The sequence below is a fragment of the Toxorhynchites rutilus genome, chromosome 2, assembly GCF_029784135.1.
Source record: "Toxorhynchites rutilus septentrionalis strain SRP chromosome 2, ASM2978413v1, whole genome shotgun sequence".
NCBI classification, from domain to species: domain Eukaryota; kingdom Metazoa; phylum Arthropoda; class Insecta; order Diptera; family Culicidae; genus Toxorhynchites; species Toxorhynchites rutilus.
In genome coordinates this window covers 128,840,211-128,862,692 of record NC_073745.1, presented here as the reverse complement: position 1 = coordinate 128,862,692, position 22,482 = coordinate 128,840,211, and the positions used below count along the sequence as shown (strand labels likewise).

The 22,482-nt window shown below is 36.2% G+C and overlaps 1 protein-coding gene across 2 annotated transcripts in view; it reads right to left on the bottom strand.

Moving 5' to 3' along the window:
* Positions 1 to 22,482, bottom strand: part of LOC129765190 (uncharacterized) — a 281,230-nt gene that overhangs the window by 4,267 nt on the left and 254,481 nt on the right. The window contains exon 6 of one of the 2 annotated variants that reach the window (XM_055765197.1): positions 7,694 to 7,783. The exons of the other annotated variant lie outside the window; for it this stretch is intronic. Coding sequence (XP_055621172.1) covers positions 7,694 to 7,783 — 90 coding nt within the window. The remainder of the gene's footprint in view (positions 1 to 7,693; positions 7,784 to 22,482) is intronic. 2 annotated transcript variants of the gene reach the window in all.

Genomic DNA, 22,482 nt, shown 5'->3' with positions numbered 1-22,482 from the left:
GAAAATCCGTTTGTTGTGGTAGTGGTGACATTAACCGCTGCGGAAAAAAAATCACATTCCGTTTTCCACCAAAAAACACAGCTCTCAGCACTGAAAATACCTTCTTCACATTCGGATTGGAATGCGCTACAACTTGACGCCACTTTTAACCCCAACCCTTAACCTTGCTTGAATTGACGAAAATTTAATTGTTCATCGCACAAAAATCATCAATGAGTCATTCACGATTTATCCAGACAGTGGCAATGAGGCTTTCCAAATGGGCTTCCACAAAGACGAGAGCTTAGCTCGGTTTTCTGAATTGGCCTTTTTCGAGGTGAAGCTGAGAAAATTTGAAGCCTCTACAATTCAAAACATCTTGATCATCATCAACAATGAGTCCGAACATACTCCTGAATTCACACAAGCTCTCTTCCAGCGAAAATAATTGTAAGGGGTTGTATCTGGCACCGCTGGGCCGGTTGTTCATCACCTCGGTTATTATTTCAGAATGCATAGAAATTTTTGAAATAACTTTTTATAAATTTAATTATTTTTACTACTTCAGTAGTAATCTCTCTCTCTCTCTCTCTCTCTCTCTCTCGAACTCGAACTCGAACCCTCTCTGCCTGTATTCACTCTTTCTCTTCTGTTCTCTCACCGGAAGCGACTGCTTTCCCACCCTTCATTCCTTTTCACTTCTCTTCGAATTCACTTTCTATTATTGACGTGGGACTACGTCTAACCGGAATATATGGAGGGTAAAATGAAAACCTGAACACAGAACATGCAGGAAAAAATGAAAGATTTCGAATGCTTATAGCTCGAACATTTCGTACTGGATAGGAGAGATGTTTGCATCACTTGATAGGGAATATTTCTACGCATCTATCGCAACTAACAAAATATTGTTTTTCAATAGATAAACAATTGAATAACTGTAAAATATTAGGCGTTATCTAAACGCCCTAACTGCATCGTTTTGATTGGCCCGATTTACGGTTTTCCTAACACAGCCATCAAAACCAAGCAGCCTTGGGGAAATCGGCATTGCAAATACATGAAAGTAGGGCGACTTTTGTTCTCATCGAAAAATGTTCCCTAACACAGACTTTAAAACCAAGCAGCGAAATCGGCATTGCAAGCACACGAAAGAACCTATAGTCGAGTGAACAGAAAAGTTTAAACCCTCTTAAAGCCAAAAAGAAGAAAAAGAACACACGAAAGTAGGGGGAGCTTTTGTTTCCACCCAAATGTGTTCCCTAATAGAGATTTCTAAACCAAGGTGCCAGGAGAAATCGGTATTTCAAATTCATGCAAGTCGGGGGTATTTTTGTTCCGACTGGAATGTGTTTCCCTAACACAGACTTCAAATCCATGAAGCGTGGGGAAATCGGCATTGCGAATTCATACAAATCGGGGGTATTTTTGTTCCGATTGAAATGTGTTTCCCTAACACAGACTTCAAAACCGAGGTTTCTGGGGAAATCGGCTCTGCAAATAAATGCAAACTGCGAGTACTTTTGTCCTCGCTTGCCTTTGTGCAGAGTGGAATATGTCTGTCCTAACTTGATCTTCTAAACTTAGGAACCTGGGAAAATCGTGCAGACACTAGAAGCGAATGAACTTCCCAGTTTCAAGCAAATTCGAGATTCGAGAAGTATGTACACTTTTCGGATGTAAACTTCAGAGGGAAATGTAAAATAAAATAATCGTTTGATAATTTTTTTTGTCTTTATTGGAAAGATTTTCAGCCTTAGGCTGGTTCATCAAACGTTTGATAATTCTTCCGTACATATATTTTGTTCTAGTCATCATACCAAACGTAAAAGGTCCGTCATTAAATTTACTTGTAACGAAGAACAATCAATCACAATAAATGAATTGACTTTACACGGCATTTGTTCATTTTTTTCACTCACAGAGCAAATATATTGAACTCAATTGAATTTGGAAACTGTTTCATTCAATCAAGAATTTAATCAATACAAACGAATGATTGCTAAGCTAAGGTAGTTCCACGTGAACCTTGCGGTTATATCATAGATATAACCCACTATTTTTTTTTCTCTTTTATTCTTCTCACTGCTCACAGCGTTTATCTTTCTTTTCCAGCTTTTATTTCTATTCACTTTTCTTTTTTTCTATTCACTCGCCGGCTCACTCACCAACTCATTTCAAGCCCACCGCGAGAACCTTCTTTACACAGGGCACCGCGTGTGCCGTAATCGTAATTCACGCGTGTGCCGTGATTTCTTCACAAGTGCCGACCAGCACTCTTGTCAACACCAAAAATGCGCGGCTTAATTTGCCGCTTGAGCCAGCTACTCATCGGCCAATCCACCCTTTAGCCACGTGCCACTTCCACTCAATATTGCACTCGCATTTTGCGAAAATACCACAAATCTTCAGCAAATTGATCGAAGGCGCTAATTTCCGCCACCTCACAATTCTTCTACCGCCAGGTATTCCGTGGCTCCTCTAGCATTTCAGGCTGCGTCGGATCACCACCAAAGGCTGTATACTTCAACAAAAAGGACGCTTCTATCTCCCGTCTTGGAGAAAAAGAAACACAGACGACCGGTGACTCAACCCGTCTGCTCACGCCGGAGGTAGCAGAGCAAGTCCCCGATCGAGTACCGCCTCGTGCCGCTGCTACTCTTGCTGGATCCTAGTATTGGTGCGAGCAATCAATTTTGTTCTCGCTTTGCTTCGCTGTGCCGCATATATCTCTATTTTCGGTTTGCCTTCCTGTCGAGCTTTTCTCGCAAGCGTGGTGCGGTTGTCGCATGAGAGGAGCATATAGATAATCTGCGTGCTTTTGCGTGTGACATAATATTGTTGCAGCACCTCTTACTAATGATGCTACAACATATTGGATATTAAATATAGAAAGAAATGTTTCTTTAATAATTTTCGTCATGAAAGTTTGTTCATTCCATTTGAAAGTCCATTACAGTCATTGTCGCCCCTCAAACTCGTGAGTGAAAGTTCAATGTCGTCAACGTGAACTAACATCTCGCTCAAAAAACAAATATCTTCGCTCCGTCTGTACTGCAGGGCCATACTGAGAACTGACTGTCTGACAATACATTCCATTCAAAAACTATCAACTTTTACACAGAATGAACTGAGCTGCGCGAGTATAAACATTTCCCATCGATTGGTGCAAATATCTCAAACTATCGAGAAATGGCGAAGCTTAAATTGCAGTGGTTCCTCTCTCCTCCCAGATATCGATCATAAACCATAAACACTATAAACTGTGGTTTCATTCCATTCCATTCCATATTTGGTTTTAAACTTCAGTTCATTCGCCTGTAACCCTGAGAAGGACCCTTGTGGAAAGAAACTCTACTCCATACTCCTCCTTCACATATCTTGAGAAAGACAATCCATCTCCGCTCGACGCTCGCCGGCAACGATGTTGCTCCGATGACCACCAAACGAGAAATGGTGTAATTCCATCTTCTTCTTCTTGAATTGAAGAGGCTTCAAACTTTAAAGTTCATTCGTCTTTAGCCCTGAGAAGCGCTCTTGTGAAGAAAACTCTACTTCAAACTACTTCTTAATCTGCCTTGAGAAAGAAATTTCATTCTCGTTTGACGCTCGTCAGCAAACCGTGTCCGCTTTCGAGATCACCACACGAAACTCTGTTGGGTGGAACCCTTCCTGAAAGACGTAGTTCTACGTCAATCTTATAAACACCAATCCGCTTTTTATTACGTGGGATATTTTTTAGATGACGCCAAAATTTTAAAAATTATTCTTCAGTCGGGAGTTTTATAAGCCCTGAAATTGCATTTGCATACTGAGATGCATCGCGAACATTCTCCTCGTGCTAGACGCAGTTCATATCTCGTACTATTTAATAATGCATATAATCAACAATTCGTACGTGCGAATCAATTATACACAAATAATCTTCAACTAACGGTAATCTTGACTGAAATGGTCTTTTAAGTAAACTATTGAAATCCCAAAAATCTGTAAATGTTTGTACCAGACAAAAATCAATGACAAAGTCCTCTGTATGACTTAACGAGGAGTTGTTTTGCAAGTAAGATTCCATTCCATTAAAAAATATCGTTCGTGACATACCGCCTCAAAGATTTCCATGGTAGAATTCTCATCTTCCCTTTTTTCCTCTAACAACTCGGTTCCTAGAGTGGATTGAGATAAAGTTCAATATATTGAAGAATCTGCTACCCTATATTCGGAATTTATTGGAGAAAAATATTCCTCGAATGACGTGCCTAGCGTTGTTTTCGTCTTAAATTCAAATAGCATTTACTCGTAAAGAACAAATGGCTTCGATCTTCTTCGATATCAAGGGGACTTATGATTCTATTTCTACTGACATATTATTAGATAAACCTAATAATTGTGGACTCTCGCCATCTCTAAATAATTTTTCGTATAATTTGCTGTCTGAAAAACACATGACTTTTGCTTATGGAAATTTGGCAGTCTCTCGACTGAGCTATGTGGACCTTCCCCAAGGTTCATGTTTGAGCCACCAATTACATAATTTTTATGTTAATGATATCGACACGACTGTATATCGTACTTCTGTGATTCCGCTGTAAATTTTGATTTGATCATGCATCAAGAAATATGTGATATTCCAGAACATATACATTTTTTTTGTTATCCCACGGATCCTTTCGTCGAAATTTCGCGAAGTAAGTTCTGATAGAATGTTTTTTACTGATGGATCCTACGTGTATGGCTCCACTGGTTTCGGCATATTTAATCAAAACTCCAGCGTGAGAAATCACAATTTGGAGAAAATTGAATCCTTGTCGCTTGATCACTATTTTATCTATTCAGATAGTCTCAGCTCAATAGAAGCTATCCGATCGGCAAAACCTCATGTTAACTTCCTATGAGAATAAGACCGCTCTCGGGTAGTTTAGTCGAAAAATCTTACAAGACTACATTAGCCTGGGACTCAGCCTATCGCTCTATTCCAGGTAACGAGTACGTTAACACTAGAAAGACCGAAACTTAGAATATACCTATATTGCCCAAAAGCAGTCAAAATGACTGCTTTGTGAAAGAATATCTGATGTGTGAAGAAATTTATTTGAAATTGTTGTTTATATCATTTACAGTTACATAACAAGTTATTAGTGAATATTAACAATAAATAAATTATTTTACTCGAAAAAATCATTTTTGGACTATTTATGTATTTTTTTGAAAATGAGATGGAAATCTTTTCATGAGTTTTTTTTATTACTTTTATAAATTTTCACATATTCATGCTTAGAATCTAGAACAGCTATTCTTTCATTTAGACCGCTTTTATATGCTGTAAGGACACAATTCTCTGATTCACATAATAGAGTTTAAAAACGAGGCATGTTATCTTCCGTTTAATAAGCTGATTTGGATGGTTCCCTTTTGTTTCCTCTAATGGTTGGAACTAGAATTGTTTTTTTTTGTCAATAATTTTGTCGCGAGTGACATGCTAGAGAAAATTGGTCGTGATATCACTTGAACGTCTTGTAAATGGCTTGACCACCATAGAATCATTTATTGCACCCTAAAACCTCCATATGCCAAATTTGGTTTCGTTTGCTTTATTAATTCTCGAGTAATGCAGAAATTTGTGTTTCATTTGTATGGCAGCTCCCCCTTAGAAAGGGGGGTGGAGTATCTAACCACCATAGAAATATTTATTGCACCCTAAAACCTACAGATGCTTAATTTAGTTGCATTTGCTTGATTAATTCTCGAGTGATGTAGAAATTTGTGTTTCATTTCACATATTCATATGTTTCATATATATAGACTTATTTCCTGAATTCAGGCATCAAAAGAAATAAAATAAACAACTTGTTAGAACAAGTATTACTGCATACAAATTCGAATAACAATTACTACTTTAGATTTTTGAGAAACTGCAACTTATCAAGTATACGCCCAAAGTGACAATCATGTGACGGTAATCGAAAAAAAATGAAAACTACCTTCCAATAGAATTCCGAAACTGGTCATATACGAAATTTAGGGAATTTAGTAATAAAAGTCATTTTATTATTTAAAATTCCTCAAGCAGTCAAAATGACTGGTTTTGGGCTATATAGATATAACACATCTATATTTCCGGAAATGAAGGAGGGGGGAAGCAACTACATTAATCATAAATACAGTTATATGTTGTGTAAAAAATCACAATATTCTGAGAAACTTTTCAATTGTATACATAACAACTTTCCTAATAGAAATTGAAAAGCAGTCAAAATGACTTGCTTGGGCAATCTGAGCGACAAATAACCTATCACGATTTTTTGTACTCTCCGTCGGTACGCACTCTCCAATTGGCAGCATAATAGGTGTGAAGATAACATGGGTCGCTGGTTGAGTTCAATTATTCCTAAGGTATCGACAAAATGCATGGTTGAAGGAATTGAATGTAGGTCGGAGCTTCATCCGCGTTATGTCCTGGCTTATGTCTAATCACTATTTAGTAGATGCTCATATGTATCGCATTTGAACTTTTGATAGTAATTTTTGCGTTTGTGGTGATGGTTATCACGACATCGAGCATGTGGTCTGGTCCTGTAAAAACTTTAAATCTATAAGGATTCATCTATCGGAATTACTCAGGGCACTAGGAAGGCAATCTGGCTTTCCGGTTAGAGACATCTAGTCGGGACCACAGCCTTATGCTCTCTCTTTACCAATTTCTCAAAAGAAATGATATCTCTGTTTGATTTCTCACCTTCTCTTCAAATCAAGCTGTCTCACTCGTTCCATCCTAGTCCTGTCCAATCAATCTATTAGATCTAGTTATTATTATTAAATTTTTGGCCTTATATAGAAAATAAGTTTTTTTAAGATGAAATTCAACTCTGTAAACGATATGATAAGTAACTGAATTTGATAGATGAACGTTTATGCGCAAAAAAGGCATCATATTAATAATAATCCACTGATATACATATTTTGACTTCAGAATACGAAAATAAATCCTCGTATCAATGTATTTAAACAACCATACAACAAACCATATTGAAGATAAATAAATTATTCACAATTGAAAAAAAAAATCAATTACAAACGCATACATCAAAATATGTGGTCGAAATGGATTGTAATTGACCTGCCACACAGTTCGAAATAAAGCAATTGGATACTGTAAAGGCGCAGCGTTACCGCAGGCATTCCACCAGCTATCAACTCCAGCTGAACAAAAATAAAAGGTATTCCGTTTTATCCTTACTCTCATAATGACGAGCCGCAGGAATTGATGCATTTTTTTCTGGTACCGCACACTGGCAAATTCCACAGATTCAAACCAAACGAAATTAGCATCCCACCGTAATTGAAGATAGAAAAAAGGGAAGAAAATGGGGAGAAAAATAACAAACCAAAAAGAACACAACGCAAGGCAACATAAGCCTAACGAAAGGCATCATTGTAAGAACGCAAGGAATGCAAATGAAACCAGAGCGCAAATGTATATACATCGAGGTAGACAAGAAAAAACTTACCACAGAAAAAAAAAACTGGGAAAGAAACGCGAAACGAAATTAAAACCAACAAATGAAAAGCGCACTTTCTGTTTACTGGGGATTGTTCGCCCGCGATTCACCGTGCCTCTTTGGCGGGGGAGTGTGGGACATTCGCCAGCAAGCCTAGCAGCGAGCTGACCAGCACTCCATCCGATTAATTCTTGTTTCGCTTCAATCGTGTTCCTTACCCTTTTTCTGCAAGTTCTCCGGTGCCGCCTGCAGCATGCCAATAATCGTGGTGGTTGCTACAGTGCTGGTGGTGGTTTTCAGATGAGACTCTGGAAGCGGGTTAGTGTTAGTTTTAAGTTAATTTCGAGCGCATTGTGGTTATGATTCAAAAGGGAAAGAAAAGTTTGAAAAGCGCGAAATCATAAATCTTCATCTGCTGCGAACAAAAAGTTTTTGCTTAATTTGGCATGCAAAAAAACAGTCACATAAATGAAAGACAAATACGTTAATATAATTTAATCTAATATCAGTACATCATGCTTTACACTATCACTTCATCCGGTAACATCCCAATTTCCATCCACGGCCCGAGATTTCACAAACCATTTTCAGCTTGCTCTGCTGATAACCACTGTGTTATAAAATTGTGTTCAAATTGAATGTGTACATTTATAATGATTTCACAACACTGTTGGTGTTTGTTCAGAGAATTGGTTGGGTTTTGTGGTGATGATGCTAGTTTCATTACTTGAATTAATTGATATTTTCATGAAAGAAACAATGATTATCGTAGGGAGAGAGAATATGATACATTTGTTGACACTCTTATATGCATTACGGGTATACTTGCTTCACGATCCTTAATAATCTACCGATGTATATAAACCGCGCTTCTTTTGTACTTAACATGACTCGCTGGAGGCTCATAGCGGAAGTGAGCGGCTTTGTGTGATTATTTCTCCTCGTAAATGGTACGTATTTTCCTGTGAACCAACTTTATAGGCGGATTTGCGATCGACATTTTTCTCAATTGTGTTACAGTCAAAAGCCCAAAACGCTCGCAATGTAGAGCTCAATTTTATAGATACTCTGATTTCCCCTCTAAAAATGTCGCTTAATTGAATCGCGAAACTTAATGAGATTTGTTGATCAAAAATGCTCACAATAGCCACAACCAGGTTGTGGCGAAAAAGCTGCTGGCGAATTTCAATTTAAAGTCTTTTTTTTCAAATTCATTTAATTTTACAGGCTCATTCATATATGTTTTGAGGAATCAAATTCAATGAAATTTACATTTTAGTTGAATTCAATGGTTAATAGGATGGGGGTCCAATTAATTGCGGGCGGTTCGATGGTGGCATATTTTCTTTCGGGAAGGGGAGAGGATATGCGCAGATTGAGAACATATTGATAATCACACACACACACAGAGATCAATACCATTGGAAAAAATTATAGATATGGGACATGTGACCATGGTCTAACCTAGCCAACACATCTCTTACCGGCACATTTGATTGTTTACTGCGTGCCTGAAGGAAGTTTTCTAAACTCGATTTGGTGACAATATATACCTCGGACAACCAAACAATTATGTTCGATTTTTTTTTTTTTTTTTTATCCAAAATATATATTTTTATTAAGGCTCATATGGCGTCAGCCTAACGGGGCCGGGAGTTCAATTTTTCTACAATGTTTGCTTACAACTATGTTAGTAATATGTTATTACTATTATGTTCGATGTCGTGATAACCTTGGATACAATAGTTCCGACAAGATTTATATGATAGAGCAGCCTGTCTAATGAACAGTAACACAAGTTTAATAATCTAATAATAGAACAATCCTGGGGTTAATTAAGGGCACTCACCGTCATTCTTCTTTATTTAATATACGATGCCGGAATTGGGAAATGGGAAGGAACCCACATGAGGGTCCATAACAGCGATCAAAATAAAGGATAAATCCCGCAAATTCTCCCGTATATTTTTAAGGAAATACGGAGAGACCTTCTCTGGCTACACTGAACAGATAACTTCGATAGAGCTACGTCTACATTTGCAAGTAATTCGTGTAGTTGATGATATTTGACGACGCGAATCCATTCGGACGATCCTTGTAAGTAATTCCGTTCTTATGAAACTGATCAATTATTGTGAATGATTTAATTATCAGCAGCACCAAGCGATACTGCGGCGTAAAAGTCGTCATGTGCCTTAATGTTGCTTTGTTCAAATGTAAGAAATTTCACAAGTAAAAAAAATCTGTACCAATATGTACTTTTAGACGAAAATATGTACCCTGTGCTGAGAGAATCTGTTCAAAAAATAACGAAAAAATCTGTACCATTCCAGATAAATCTGTACGTGTTGCAACACAGCCTGTGACCAAAGGCTGAAAGTAATGGAGAATGTATTTGCGGTCGTCATGAACAAGACGTATTTAACGCTTGATAGCGACGACTGACAGGCAACCAGCTACTTTCCGTCCATTTTTCCGTTTCCGTTCCCATCAAGGAGATAAGTTCCGACGTGAGTTCCGACATCTCCCAGACCAAGTTCCCAAAGAATGTACTTCTGTGGCTAACCATCAGCTAAACGGAATGTCAAATCCACTCGTCTTCCGTTCGGAACTTGCGGTGAACGGGGAGTTTTACAGCATAACCTGCCTGCCGGAAGTTGCCTCTTTCATCAAAAAATATCATCCGGACGATGATGTGGTGATTTGGCAAAACCTGGTCTCCGCTCATTACGCGAAGAAGTCGCCGGAGAAGATGAACCTCTTGAAGATAGAAGTTCCGAAGTCCGCCAACCCTCCAAACTTCCCCCAGCTGCGTCCCATCCAGATTTTTGGGAAAATCTGAAGCGGAGGGTCTACTCCAACAATTTCGTGGCGAGAATGGAGGAGGAACTAATGAATGAAGCTAAAAAAAGAACTGAAAAACATGGCAACAAGTATGTTTTCGATAGGAATGGCGAAAGTTTTGGCCAACTGCTGGAAGGCCGCCCGACAGAGTGTTGAAGTTTTTTTTTGTAACATGGTGAATAAAATTAAGTTTCATGGGAAATTTGTTCCATTAAATTATCTTTTGTAGTTTTTTTCCTTATCGTCATCCGAAAATAGTCCCTTTTCAATGCAAGCATTGGTACGCCGACGACTTCAAACTTTACTACGTAATGACCTGCACAAAGTACTCACGTTTTCTTTAACAAGAACTTGATATTTTCATCAAAAGGTGCACAACAAATCGGATGAATTTGAAGCGTTATCATCACGACATCGCGCTTCGTCGGAAAGATGTTCTTCACCAGAACTTTCGGCCGCTCCTTCTGGTAAATGCCGAACTCGCTCTACGCTTCCGCATAAAATGTTTTTTGGCTAGGTGCTTCTTCACCTGGCTAGGAACGGCATTCAAAAATAGGAAGGGAAAGGTTCGAATCTCACCACTGTCTAACGTTTTTTTCAGCTTGGAAATTTGTTCGATAGTCCTAGAGCAATAAGCGTATTTTTATTTAACGGTTTCATTTAGCATGCCCTGAAACATGTTTGTATGTTTGTAACCTGTTTGTCTGTAGCGCTGTCCCACATTAATAGAAATTTGACCCCCTTACTTTATCTCTTTGACACACCTTTATCTCTGCAGTCACTATAAAACTGCGTCTCATCATTGTCCTTGATTAATGAAGGAAGGGGTATGATATCTGCTAACTGCTACTTGCCTAATTATTTTCTAGCTTTTGGTACATTATCTGTATTATAATTATGTTTAACCAAAAAAAAAACCCTTTAACTTAACTTTATTACTTATTTTATTATTAGCAGTACTTAGTTGAGATTTCTATGCCGAATATGCCTTGAATGTATTCTAGATTGGCAATCTCTGGAACACGCGTGATCTCAGTAAAAGTCGAAACAAAATTTCTTTGATGAAAAATTCCCCGGCCAGAACAGGAATCGAACCCGAACCTCCGACATGATAATGTGTGACGCTAACAACTCGGCCACGGGAGCAGATATAAATGTTTTATATATTAAACTGGCTGACCCGGCAAACTTCGTCCCGCCCAAAATTTGTTTTTTTTTGTAATCAAAACCTTCACGTTTTCTTACTAAGCGCGAGTTCATGAGTCCAATCGCAGAACTATTCATTGATTGATCTTCTAATCGACCCCGTTGAATTTACCTTTTACTAAAAAATTGCTAGTACTTCTACCAAAACTCATCATTATAATATCAGATTATTTTCAGACACAATTCTCGTTCAAGATTTTTCAACCACTTGCAAATAACATGTTTCTCCGATACATGGAATAAATGTCTGATACAGAAAATATGATAGAATAAAGACAGATCCCCCCCCCCTCTTCGCCCCTAAGAAAGGGGGTAGGAGTGTCTATTCACCATGGAAACGATTCGTGTCCCCTAAAACATTCGCATGGCAAATTTGGCTCCATTTGCTTGATTAGTTTTCGAATTATGCAGAAATTTTTCTTTCATTTTTATGGCAGCTCCCCCTTAGAGAGCGGGGTGGAGAGTCTAACCACCATAGAAACATTTATTGCACCCTAAAACATCCAGATGCCTGATTTGGTTGCATTTGTTTGATCAATTCTCGAGTAATGTAGAAATTTGTGTTTCATTCGTATGGCAAATATTACAATATAATTTGGGTGAAGACAAACTCACAAAATATATGGACGACGTGGATCTGATCAGCCGTTCTCCCGTGATGATGAGTTATACGTACGTGGGGAAAACTCTCTTTTATATATAGAGAAGATGTGCATAGTAATTTTTTTCGAATTTTTCTCATCATCTCAAATATTTTTCAAATTACTCTATCATTCTAATTTCGGTAAAGACAAACTCTCAAAATATATGGACGAAGTAGATCTGATCAGCCGTTCTCCCGTGATGATGAATTACACGTACGTGGGAACCTCTCTTTTATATATAAAGATTAGAAAAATAAATCAATAATACCTTTTTTTTGAAAATTAAATTGATATTAACTAATAGCATTAATTCATTAACACTATTACTTTAATTATATTTCTTTTAACTGAACGAAAACAGTTTTTCACTGTTAACACTACTGCAAGGAGTTGAAAGATAAACTCTAGCAAACCTTGCCAATGGGGGGTGCTGTCCGGGGTCCGGTATCCGGCCAAACTACTATCCGTTTCATAACCAGTTTAGACTGACCAAAGATACCGTTTTGAACGGATCGGTATCGTTTTTCGACCATTTCTTATTGTTTCGTCTTCTTATCGATGTGTACCGTATTTTGGACATAAATACGAGTACCAAAAAAAATTATTTGTTTGTCATTTTATTCGAGATTTTCTTTCGAAAGAACATCTGATTGGAATATTAATTTAAATGTTTCACGGTACATTCGCAGAGAAGTTGAAGTTGAAGTTGCTGAACTTTTTCTCGAAAGTCAGAAGATTCAGGAAGAATACAGGAGTCCCAACTTCTTGAAACTGCAATAAAATTACGATACTGCGTAAAGCAGATTATAAAATGAAAGGCTAGTCTAGGAAGAGCATAACAGAATAAATAGATTTTAGATATTCAATGTAGCAAACATTTTGTTTTATGAGCGGACAATACACACTGCGTATATGAAACAAATGCCAGCGAATAAACTATTTTCTCCAAACATTAACCGGAACATGGTAGGGTACTCATCCAGGAGCAGGCTTGTATGCGGGAACCGTCATTGACACAATTCTCATAACGTTCGCCGTCTTTTGTCACTTACGTTCTTAACACGTTAAGCCCCAATTTTGCACAATATCAGTGTCGGTCCCAGTTCCCAAAGATATTTCTTGTACGAATAGAAAGTAGTCAACAATTCGACTAGAAAGTAGTCACATTTTGTAAAACATCTGAAAACAAACCGAATATATTTTTATTTTATTATTCAGTAGCTGTCAGTCCCAGTCAGTCAGCACATTCCTCCTCAAAAGCTCATCGTATCAAATACGAGTTCGTTCGACATTCTTGTAAAAAAAGTCATATAGGGGAAGGGTAGTGAAGACAGGCACCCTAAGTAAAAGTTGATTTTTTTCGTGAATTTCCCAAAAAATATACGGTTATCTCACCACAAATGAGTAGTCTAGGTCTTATTTTATAATAAAATTAGTCTTCGAGGCAGAAATTTTGAAAAAAGAATGTGTCCGGCATCTTTGAAAGAATAAGATTGAATTGGGAAAGACGGACACTTGGCGGAAAAGATGGACACCTGGGGTGGGAAAGATGGGTACTAACAGAAAATTCTGAAAAGTTTATGTACTCGATAAGTTTTGGAATATGCCTCAAAAATGATCTAACAAAAAGGCTAGACTGAAATCACCTAGAAGGGCTTGTAGTTTTTTTCATTTTCTCATGTCCAAAATAGCTTTCGGCATTCGGAATGACAAATTCGGATTACGTTTCAAAAACCGTCCTGCTGATTCGTCTATGATATGTGGTTGCACTTGCAAACGTATCTGTTAATAAGAGAAGGAGTAGATAATCAAATTGTTTTAAAATCTAAATGTTTGTCTTTAATCGGTGGAGTGTCCGTCTTACCCGACTTGATAAGTATTATATTTTTATCAAAATTTCTGGAGTAAAAATGAGGAAAATTCACCGCTGATTCGATAAGCTGGAAGAGAAGTGATGGCAAAACATTCAAGTACAAAAAATACCCCAAAAAATTACTCGATAACAATAAGAACCTTATTTATGGCAGACGAAAATTTACTACGAGCTGCTCTTTGTAGATTAATTTTTTGTTTTTATTTACATTTTTAACAGGTGTACACAGTAAGTGTCAAAGATATTAATACACTGTGTTGCAAGTTTATACATCATTAAAATTAAAAATTAAAATGTAATTTCTCAATTATACAGGGGTGTCCTTCTTTCCTACCCTGTTCGTCATTCTCGACTTTCGCCTAACACACGACATTTGTATTTTAGATTTATTTGAGACTGCCACATTATAAAACGCATTTTTCGTTCAATATTCGTTCACAATTCGCGAATAAACTTGTTAGAATTTCACATAGAACACATATCTGATGCGGAAAGGTTAATTCTTATTCATAATTTTAATTTTAAAAGTGTGTTCATTTCCTGTATTTTTTCCTTTAAAAATCTGTCGTTGCTGAGAATATAAGAATATTAAAACGAGGTGTCGAAGCGTTCAAAATGCGAACGAACCGAAATATTAGTTCGGATCGGATTACGGAATATGTACTTACACCCCTTAGGGCACAGTATTTGTTTTCCAACTCTTGCAAATTCTCATCGTAGAAACCTAGAAACGCTTCTAATACTACTTTGATGCTTGCTGGATTGTAAAAGTTTCGCAGCAGCTTTGAGTGTCGAATTATTGAAATCGAATATTTTCTCATTTGCTTGACCGACCCCACTTGTCATAAACATTAAAAAAAACCAGTACCAATCAGTACTTTAGGTTCGGGTGTTGGTTACACACGATTATCTTTAAAGTATCAATGAGTTTGAACCATTCATTCAATTGAATGTATTCACGTGATATCTGGGCTTATGTCCAACCACTACAACCAAACGCGCATCTTTCCAGCTCTAAGCTTTTCAGAGCATTGAGGGCACTAGAGTTAATCTTAAACACTAAACTTTACTTAAAAAAAACAATTTCTTCTTTTCGAGCACACGATGTGCATCTATTCACTATTCAAATTTAACTCTCTAACCTTACATTCATTGTCCCTGCTTATATATATCAATGATTTGTGTTTACAACATCTTGAATGTGGGAATGTTTATTCATGGCATCAGCGCGATGCTGATATCGATTCTTGTGAACGGTTGATTGTTTATTCTTGGTCTCCGGGTGGTCCGATAAGTTGTGATTGTTGATGATGATGCAGCTGGATGGTGCTTCGGATGTTTATATTCCGCTTATCGGCTATGCGGTCTCGATTTGTGCTAACTGTGCTAACTCCTCCCCTCTTGATTGCTTTGTCCTCAAAGTTTACTTTTGGATGGTGCGTAATGGTGTTGGTGCATCAAAGAATGCTTGAAGTTGTTTTTTTCTTTCGTCTGATAATTCCTCTGTGTTGTTGGTGTCAGGTTTAATTTCCGTTGTTTTTGGTGGCTCATTTATTAGGATGGTCTCAGCGTTTTTGTCGAAGTGGACTGTTATGTTGGCCTTTTGTTTACGTCTGGAAAGGAATCGAAGAATTGCAAATGTGCTTGCGATTAGAATTATTGTTGATAGTCCAAATGATCCAAAGATATTGAGTTTCCAACTCAAGGAATGATTTTGCAGGTTTAATAGTTCCAATTTTTCGCGATGTTCAAGGGTTAAATTCTGAAGGTATTCCACAGGTGGTGCGTCTATGATATGAATTTCGTTAACACGAAGTCCAGTGGTAGGATCATATGTTTTTGCAGGAATAGTTGTTTCATAATTGGAATATTGTTCGCCGTTGATATGAAGATTGCATTGGCTGAATTGTATTAAAAACGATCCATATAGGGGTTGACTGGAATTGGTACAATTTGATGAGACTTCTGCACCAGCGTCATTGATCAAAATTGTTGCATCGTTGATTCGTTTTACGAGTCCCTTTGAATATACCTTTTCAAAGGTGCAATTTGAATGTTTCCCTGTAGTAAGTTTATATATGCATTCATTTGCATGTTCTATTTGAGAATTATCGCATAAGAAATAGTCATCTTGCTCTTCACAAGGTTGATTCAATTCGTAAACATTTGTTTGATTTCTGATAATGTAATTTTTGTTCAATAAAATGCGTTTCATTGACTTGATTATTGAGTCAATGTAGTCGTATTCAAATGTTTCAGTTGATACTTGTGGAATCTTTAGCATATAGATAATGTGCGTATTATTCAGCATTACTTGTGCTTTGGCTTGTGTTAATAATTCTTCGAAGGAAGTTATGTGAATATCGTGGTTTTGTAGAAAGGTTGCAATTTTTGTAAAATCTTTTATCGATAGTAGTTTGCTACTAGGGATTCCGTGTTTGGCCATTAGAATTGCTTCTTCTAATGTTTCTACCTGATTTTGTAATGAGTCTATGTTGGAGAGAATTATCAATTGATTAATTTCGAGGGAATGGTTTTTTGTTCTTTCATTCTCGATCTTTAGTACTTGATTGGTTATGTCTGTTATTTCTTGGATTCGTTTGTCGATAGCTTCGTTGATGAATAACTGCTTGTTGTTCATGGTTATCAGGGCGTTCATGGAGTGATTGATGATTCGGAGATCTTCTGCATCTGGGCTGCCGGCGATCCATTTCCAAACTGTTCCGATTGTATCCCACCTTTTTCTTCTGTTTACAAATGGTTTGATTTTCATAAATGTTTCATATAACTTATAATTTTTGATTTGGATTAATTCATACAATGGATTATTTGAAGGATTATTCTGTATGTCACTATTAACATTGAAAATTGTATTGCCAATTTGAATTAAATCAATAGGATGTACAATGCGTATGTGTCCTATTTTTATTTTTGCTTTTCCTAGTGGTACAATTGCGAGTGGGTTATTTGTAAGGTCGTGTATTTGAATTCCTGCCAGTACTTGAGACGCGCAGAGGGCGAGTCTGAAAAATGTTTTTATTCGCTTGTATTCTTTCGTAAATTACATTTATGGATTTTTCGATTATTGGAATCTATAATGTATGTATTGTGATCTTCTTTTATTTTTATAATGTTGTATCGACTCTTACGTTTATTGTGAGTATTTGTTTTTTCATATGCATAGCTATTGGGTTCGTATGTTTGATAAGCTTTTGGAATAATTTTTTCTTCTTTGTTTTTGTATAATTTTAATATTTTTTCATTATTTTTGTCTCGACTTCTTGCTATTTCTTCATAGGACGCATTATCTCTACTTTCTCCTATATAAATATTTTTTGGTGTTTTGTTAATAAATGAATGTATTGTGTTATTGTATTTATGAGTTGCTTCTTGAATGAGAGTAGTAATTGGCATATCTGGATTTAATGCTTTAACACATCTAGCTATTTCTCGTATTGTAGAGTGACATCTTTCTACTTGGCCATTGGTTTCAGAATGATTAACAGGAGTTTTGAAGATTTTGACACCTAAATTTATAATGTTTTGTTCTACGACATTTGATATAAAAGAACTTTCATTATCTATTACAATTAATGCGGGCAAGTCCCAATCATATAATAATTCCAAAAGAACATTCTTTACATCAGAAATGGCCTTTGACTTAATTGGTTTCATTTTGAGATATTTTGAAAATTTGTCAAGTGAGGATATAAAAAGGAAATTGGCATTGTAACAAAATATATCGAGATGTATGATCTCGCCAGGATAATTAGGGATTGGAGTTCTTACGGGGATAAATTTCTGAGGTTGTCGTTCATATTTTTCCATTTTGCAAATTTCACAAGTTCTTATATATTTCTGGAAAAGTTTATGTATTCCTGGGAAAAAGTATTTCTTTATGAGTTGAAGTGAGTTTTCCTTTGCATTCCGATGAGCGAAATTATGCACATCCTTGATTGTTTCTAACTGTTGTTCTTCATCTTGAATATCTTCTACTTTTGTTTGCGAAAATCTCACTTTCAAAATTTTTGAATTATAGTTTGTTTTATAAATTTCTTGTATAATTCCCATGGTTCGTTCATTTGTCATAATTCCGTTCAATATTCCTGGGTTGAGAAATTGTTGTAGTTTGTCCTTTAGAAAGTTTATATCAAAATTTGGTTCAACAAAAGTGTGTCTGTTGTATTTTTCAAAAAGAACATTAAATTCATAGGATGAATTAGGCCCAATCTGAAAAATTAATTGGTTCCGAAAAACGTTAATGGGAGCCTCAGTTGAGGGTATATAGGAACTGTCATCTTCTTCTGCCGAATGTTGAGTAGGGGTTAATGAATTTATTTGGATGCGTGAAAGTGCGTCAGCTACTACGTTGGATTTCCCTGGTTTATAGAACATTTCATAATCATGTTCCTCAAGGAAAGCTTTCCATCGTTTTAGCTTTGCATTATTGTTTTTGGGTGATAATGTGAATGTGAGTGGGAGATGATCTGTGTAAATTTTTAGTTTTGCTCCGTAGATAAAATTCCTTAAGTTGTGAAGAGCCCATACGACTCCAAGCATCTCTTTTTCGTTTGTTGCGTAGTTTTCTTCGGTCCTGGAAAGAGTTCGAGAAATAAATGTTATTGGTCGTTCGCCGTCCTGGAATTGCTGTGATAACACTGCTCCTATTGCTTCATCTGATGCGTCTGTGGTGAGAATGAAGGTTTTTTCAAAATCTGGAAATGTTAAAACGTCTTTAGAAGATAAAATTTCTTTAAGAGTATTAAATGAATTTCGTGCATCATCATCTAGATTGATGATTGTGTTTTTTGACTGATTTTTCAGAATTTGGCGATGGCCATCCTCCCCTCTTAAAAGTTTTGTAAGGGGTTTTGCGATTTTAGCATAATCTCTTACAAAACGTCTATAATATCCAGACAGTCCTAGAAATGCGCGTAAATCTTTCAGAGTTTTTGGTTCAGGGTATTTACGAATACATTCAACCTTCTTATCGTTTGGTTTTAGACCTTCTTTTGAAACAATAAAGCCAAGAAATTCGACTTCGGTCCTTAAAAATTCTGATTTGTCAGGTTGAATTTTGAAATTAGCTTCTCTTAATGTTTCCAAAATTGTTCTTAAATTTTTCAAATGTTCATCAAGTGTTTTACCGAATATTATGATGTCATCTATATAGACATGACATATTTTTCCTAAGTGTTCTCTTAAAACGTCATCCATTACTCTTTGGAAGATTGCTGGTGCATTCTTTAAGCCAAAGGGTAAACGAATGAATTCATATTTTCCATTATTAACTGAAAAAGCTGTTTTTTCTATATCTTTTTCAGACATTGGGATTTGATGAAATCCTGATGCCAAATCCAATGTGGTAAAAAATTTGTTTTCTCCTAAGTTAGATAGGACTGTGGATGTATCCGGAATTGGATATCTGTCACTAATTGTTTTTGAATTTAATTTTCGGTAATCTATAACCATTCTGTATTTCTTTTCTTTAGAAGCATCCTGTTTCTTTGGTACTATCCAAACTGGTGAGTTGTAAGGGGATCGTGATGGTCTAATAATTCCATCATGTAAAAGTTTTTCTAATTGTTTATTAACTTCAGATTTTAAAGCTTGAGGATAAGGATAAGTTTTGCTATAGACTGCATTTTCGTCAGTAGTTCTGATATCGGCTTTGACCTTTGTAGTAAATGGTAATTTTTCATCCGGAGGTTGAAATAAATCTTGAAAATCTTTTAAAACTTTTCCGAGTCTGTCTTTTTGTTGCTTGTCTAGGTGATCATCTCGAATATTTATTTTGTTGATTTCCTGTAGTTTGTATTGGAGTAGAGGAATAATGAATTTGTTTTCTAAAATTAATTTTTCATTTGAAGTATCTATTACTGCTTTCAATTCTTTTAATGTGTCGTGTCCTATGATTGCATCAAAAGATTTTAATTCATTTAAATGAAAGAATTTAATCAAAACATTAGAATATGGTTTGAATAATTTTCCGCTGGAATATTTATTAATTTTTATATCTCCGCCTACTGAAGATACATAAAAAGGTTTTTTTATTTTGTGGCTGATACTTGCGTATCGAGGGTGAATGAAATTTTTGTTTGATCCTGTGTCAATTAGAATTTTTAGTGGTTCTTTTGCCTTACCAAAATAAAGAAAGTATGGTAGGGCAGATTTTAATCTAAAAAATTTAGTTCTGCTTTTTCTATGTCTTCTTCTTCAGGTGTTTCCCGTTCTTGTGTGTCAATTGTTTTCATATATCGTTCATATTGAGATGATTCTTCGGTTTGTTCCTCTTCATTATATTCGTTATCTATGCATGGATAATCGTGATCATTGGGATTAATTTCAACGAAATTTTGGGGATCTTCATATTGGCCGGTTTTAATGTTGAAGAGTCTTGGTCTCTTCATTGGGTTTACCTGAGTTGTATTTTGAGGTCTATTGCCGTAATTTATTTGTCTAGTCCTAATGGATGGATCTACTTCCATAGGTTCTGGTGGAGGTTGTCGGAAAGGATTTCTGGGAGGTAATTGTGGTTTTGGTTGAAAGGAATGTTGCGGAAATTGTTGGAAATTTGGTTTTGGAGCATTCCATTGAAATGGGGGCCTAAAATTATTGTTGTTATTAATAAAGGGCTGGGGTTTGAAATTGTGATTTCTGAAATTTTGAATGGGATTTGGTTTTAACATACGTGGTGGTAATTTTAGAGGATTAATTGGAATTAAATTTCTGGGTGCTGCTGTATGTTCAAAATGTTTTGGTTTAGTTAGCATTTTTCTGCATTCTACGTTTTGGAATGCGATACAATAACTGTATGCACTTGCTAAAGAAGTTGGTTCATAATTTCGGATGAATTTATAAATGTCTCCATCAAGCCCTCTTATGAATGCATCTATTGCCTTTTTATTGTAAGATTCTATTAAAGCTTTTGAAGCTTCTGGGTGACTAAATCTGTGATCTGTTTTGATTTGATTTGCTATTAGTGATAGCAATCTGTTTACTTCGTCGTAATAAATTTCTAAAGAGTTTCCTCTTTGTTGTACGGTCATTAATTGATAATCGAGTGTTTCAAGATCACGCTTTTCACCATAATAAGTGACAAGTGTTTTCTTGATCATCGTCCAGTTGATACCAATGTTAGAAGCGACTAAAGCGTCATTTGCTTCTCCTCTAATTTTCCGTCTGATAGTTTTGCATACCATGTGGAATTTATTTTGCAATTCAACACTATGGTTTGCAGTAGTATTATATAATTGGATTAGACTGTCAACATCACTGATCCAGTTATTTAATTCACTTGGATCGCCTGTGAATATTGGCAAGTCTTTGACTAAATCGGGAATTTTCTCAAAAGTATCTGGGTTTACGGGAGAACCGTCTTGTTTTGTGAAAAATAGGGGTGGATCACTGTAATCAGGAATATTTTGTGGAGCGGAAGCGGCTTCCAGAGCGGCAATCCTGCTCAGTAGTTGGTTAACGTCGAATTGTTCCATATTATTTATTCTTAATTGATTAAATGCTTCTAGCAGGTTATCCAGTTTAAAAAAATTATTGAATGTTAAAAAATGTTGATAAAATAAATGTTTATTTTAACCTGAAAAAATTGTTTAATATAAAAATAAATGTTTGTTTTAAAAATATTTGTTTCACAAAAAGTTTTATCCTAAAAATATTGTTGGAAAATTATCAAAAAATTTTAACCTTACCTGAAAAAGAATTAGTATATATATATATTTTTTTAAATAATATGATTATTTTCAATGAATATTTTGGAAATTACCTTTATTTTTTTCTGAAATTAATTGTTTTGTTATTTTATTTAATTAATTAATTGTCACACTATATTTTGGAATTATACAATTATTTGCACTACTTGTATTTGAATCTTTGTTAAATTATTCACTTTATTTCACTTTGTGATATTTCTGTTTTTGTTTTTAGTACTTACATGTAAATCCTGAACATCTTGTGGGAACACCACAAGACTGCGGAACAACGTACTTTCGGATGTCAATCCTCTTTCAGTGACGTCTCGAAAAGCTTCGGTGCGCGTGTCCAGTACTTTTGTCTCGATGTCCTATTATCACCTTTTGATTTATCCAACCGCTGGCGGGTTCAGCGAGACTGGTTGGTCGGGATCCTTGAAGTGTCTTCCTTCCTTCCCAGTGTGGCGGCAAATTCCTGTTCGGTCCACAAGCGAGCTCCTAACTGTTGTGGCTACTGAGGGGCTCTTCCACACGGCTGCAGAGGTCCTGCGGTCCAGAGAGGCTTCGTGCGTTCGGATATTTTTTTCGGATAGTGTGGGTGGTAACTCTATCGTTCACCCTATCACTTCACTTGTCTCACTTCCTTGGCACTACTTTCACTTGGCAAGGTCCCTATTCGGGCGCCAGTTAATCTTAAACACTAAACTTTACTTAAAAAAAACAATTTCTTCTTT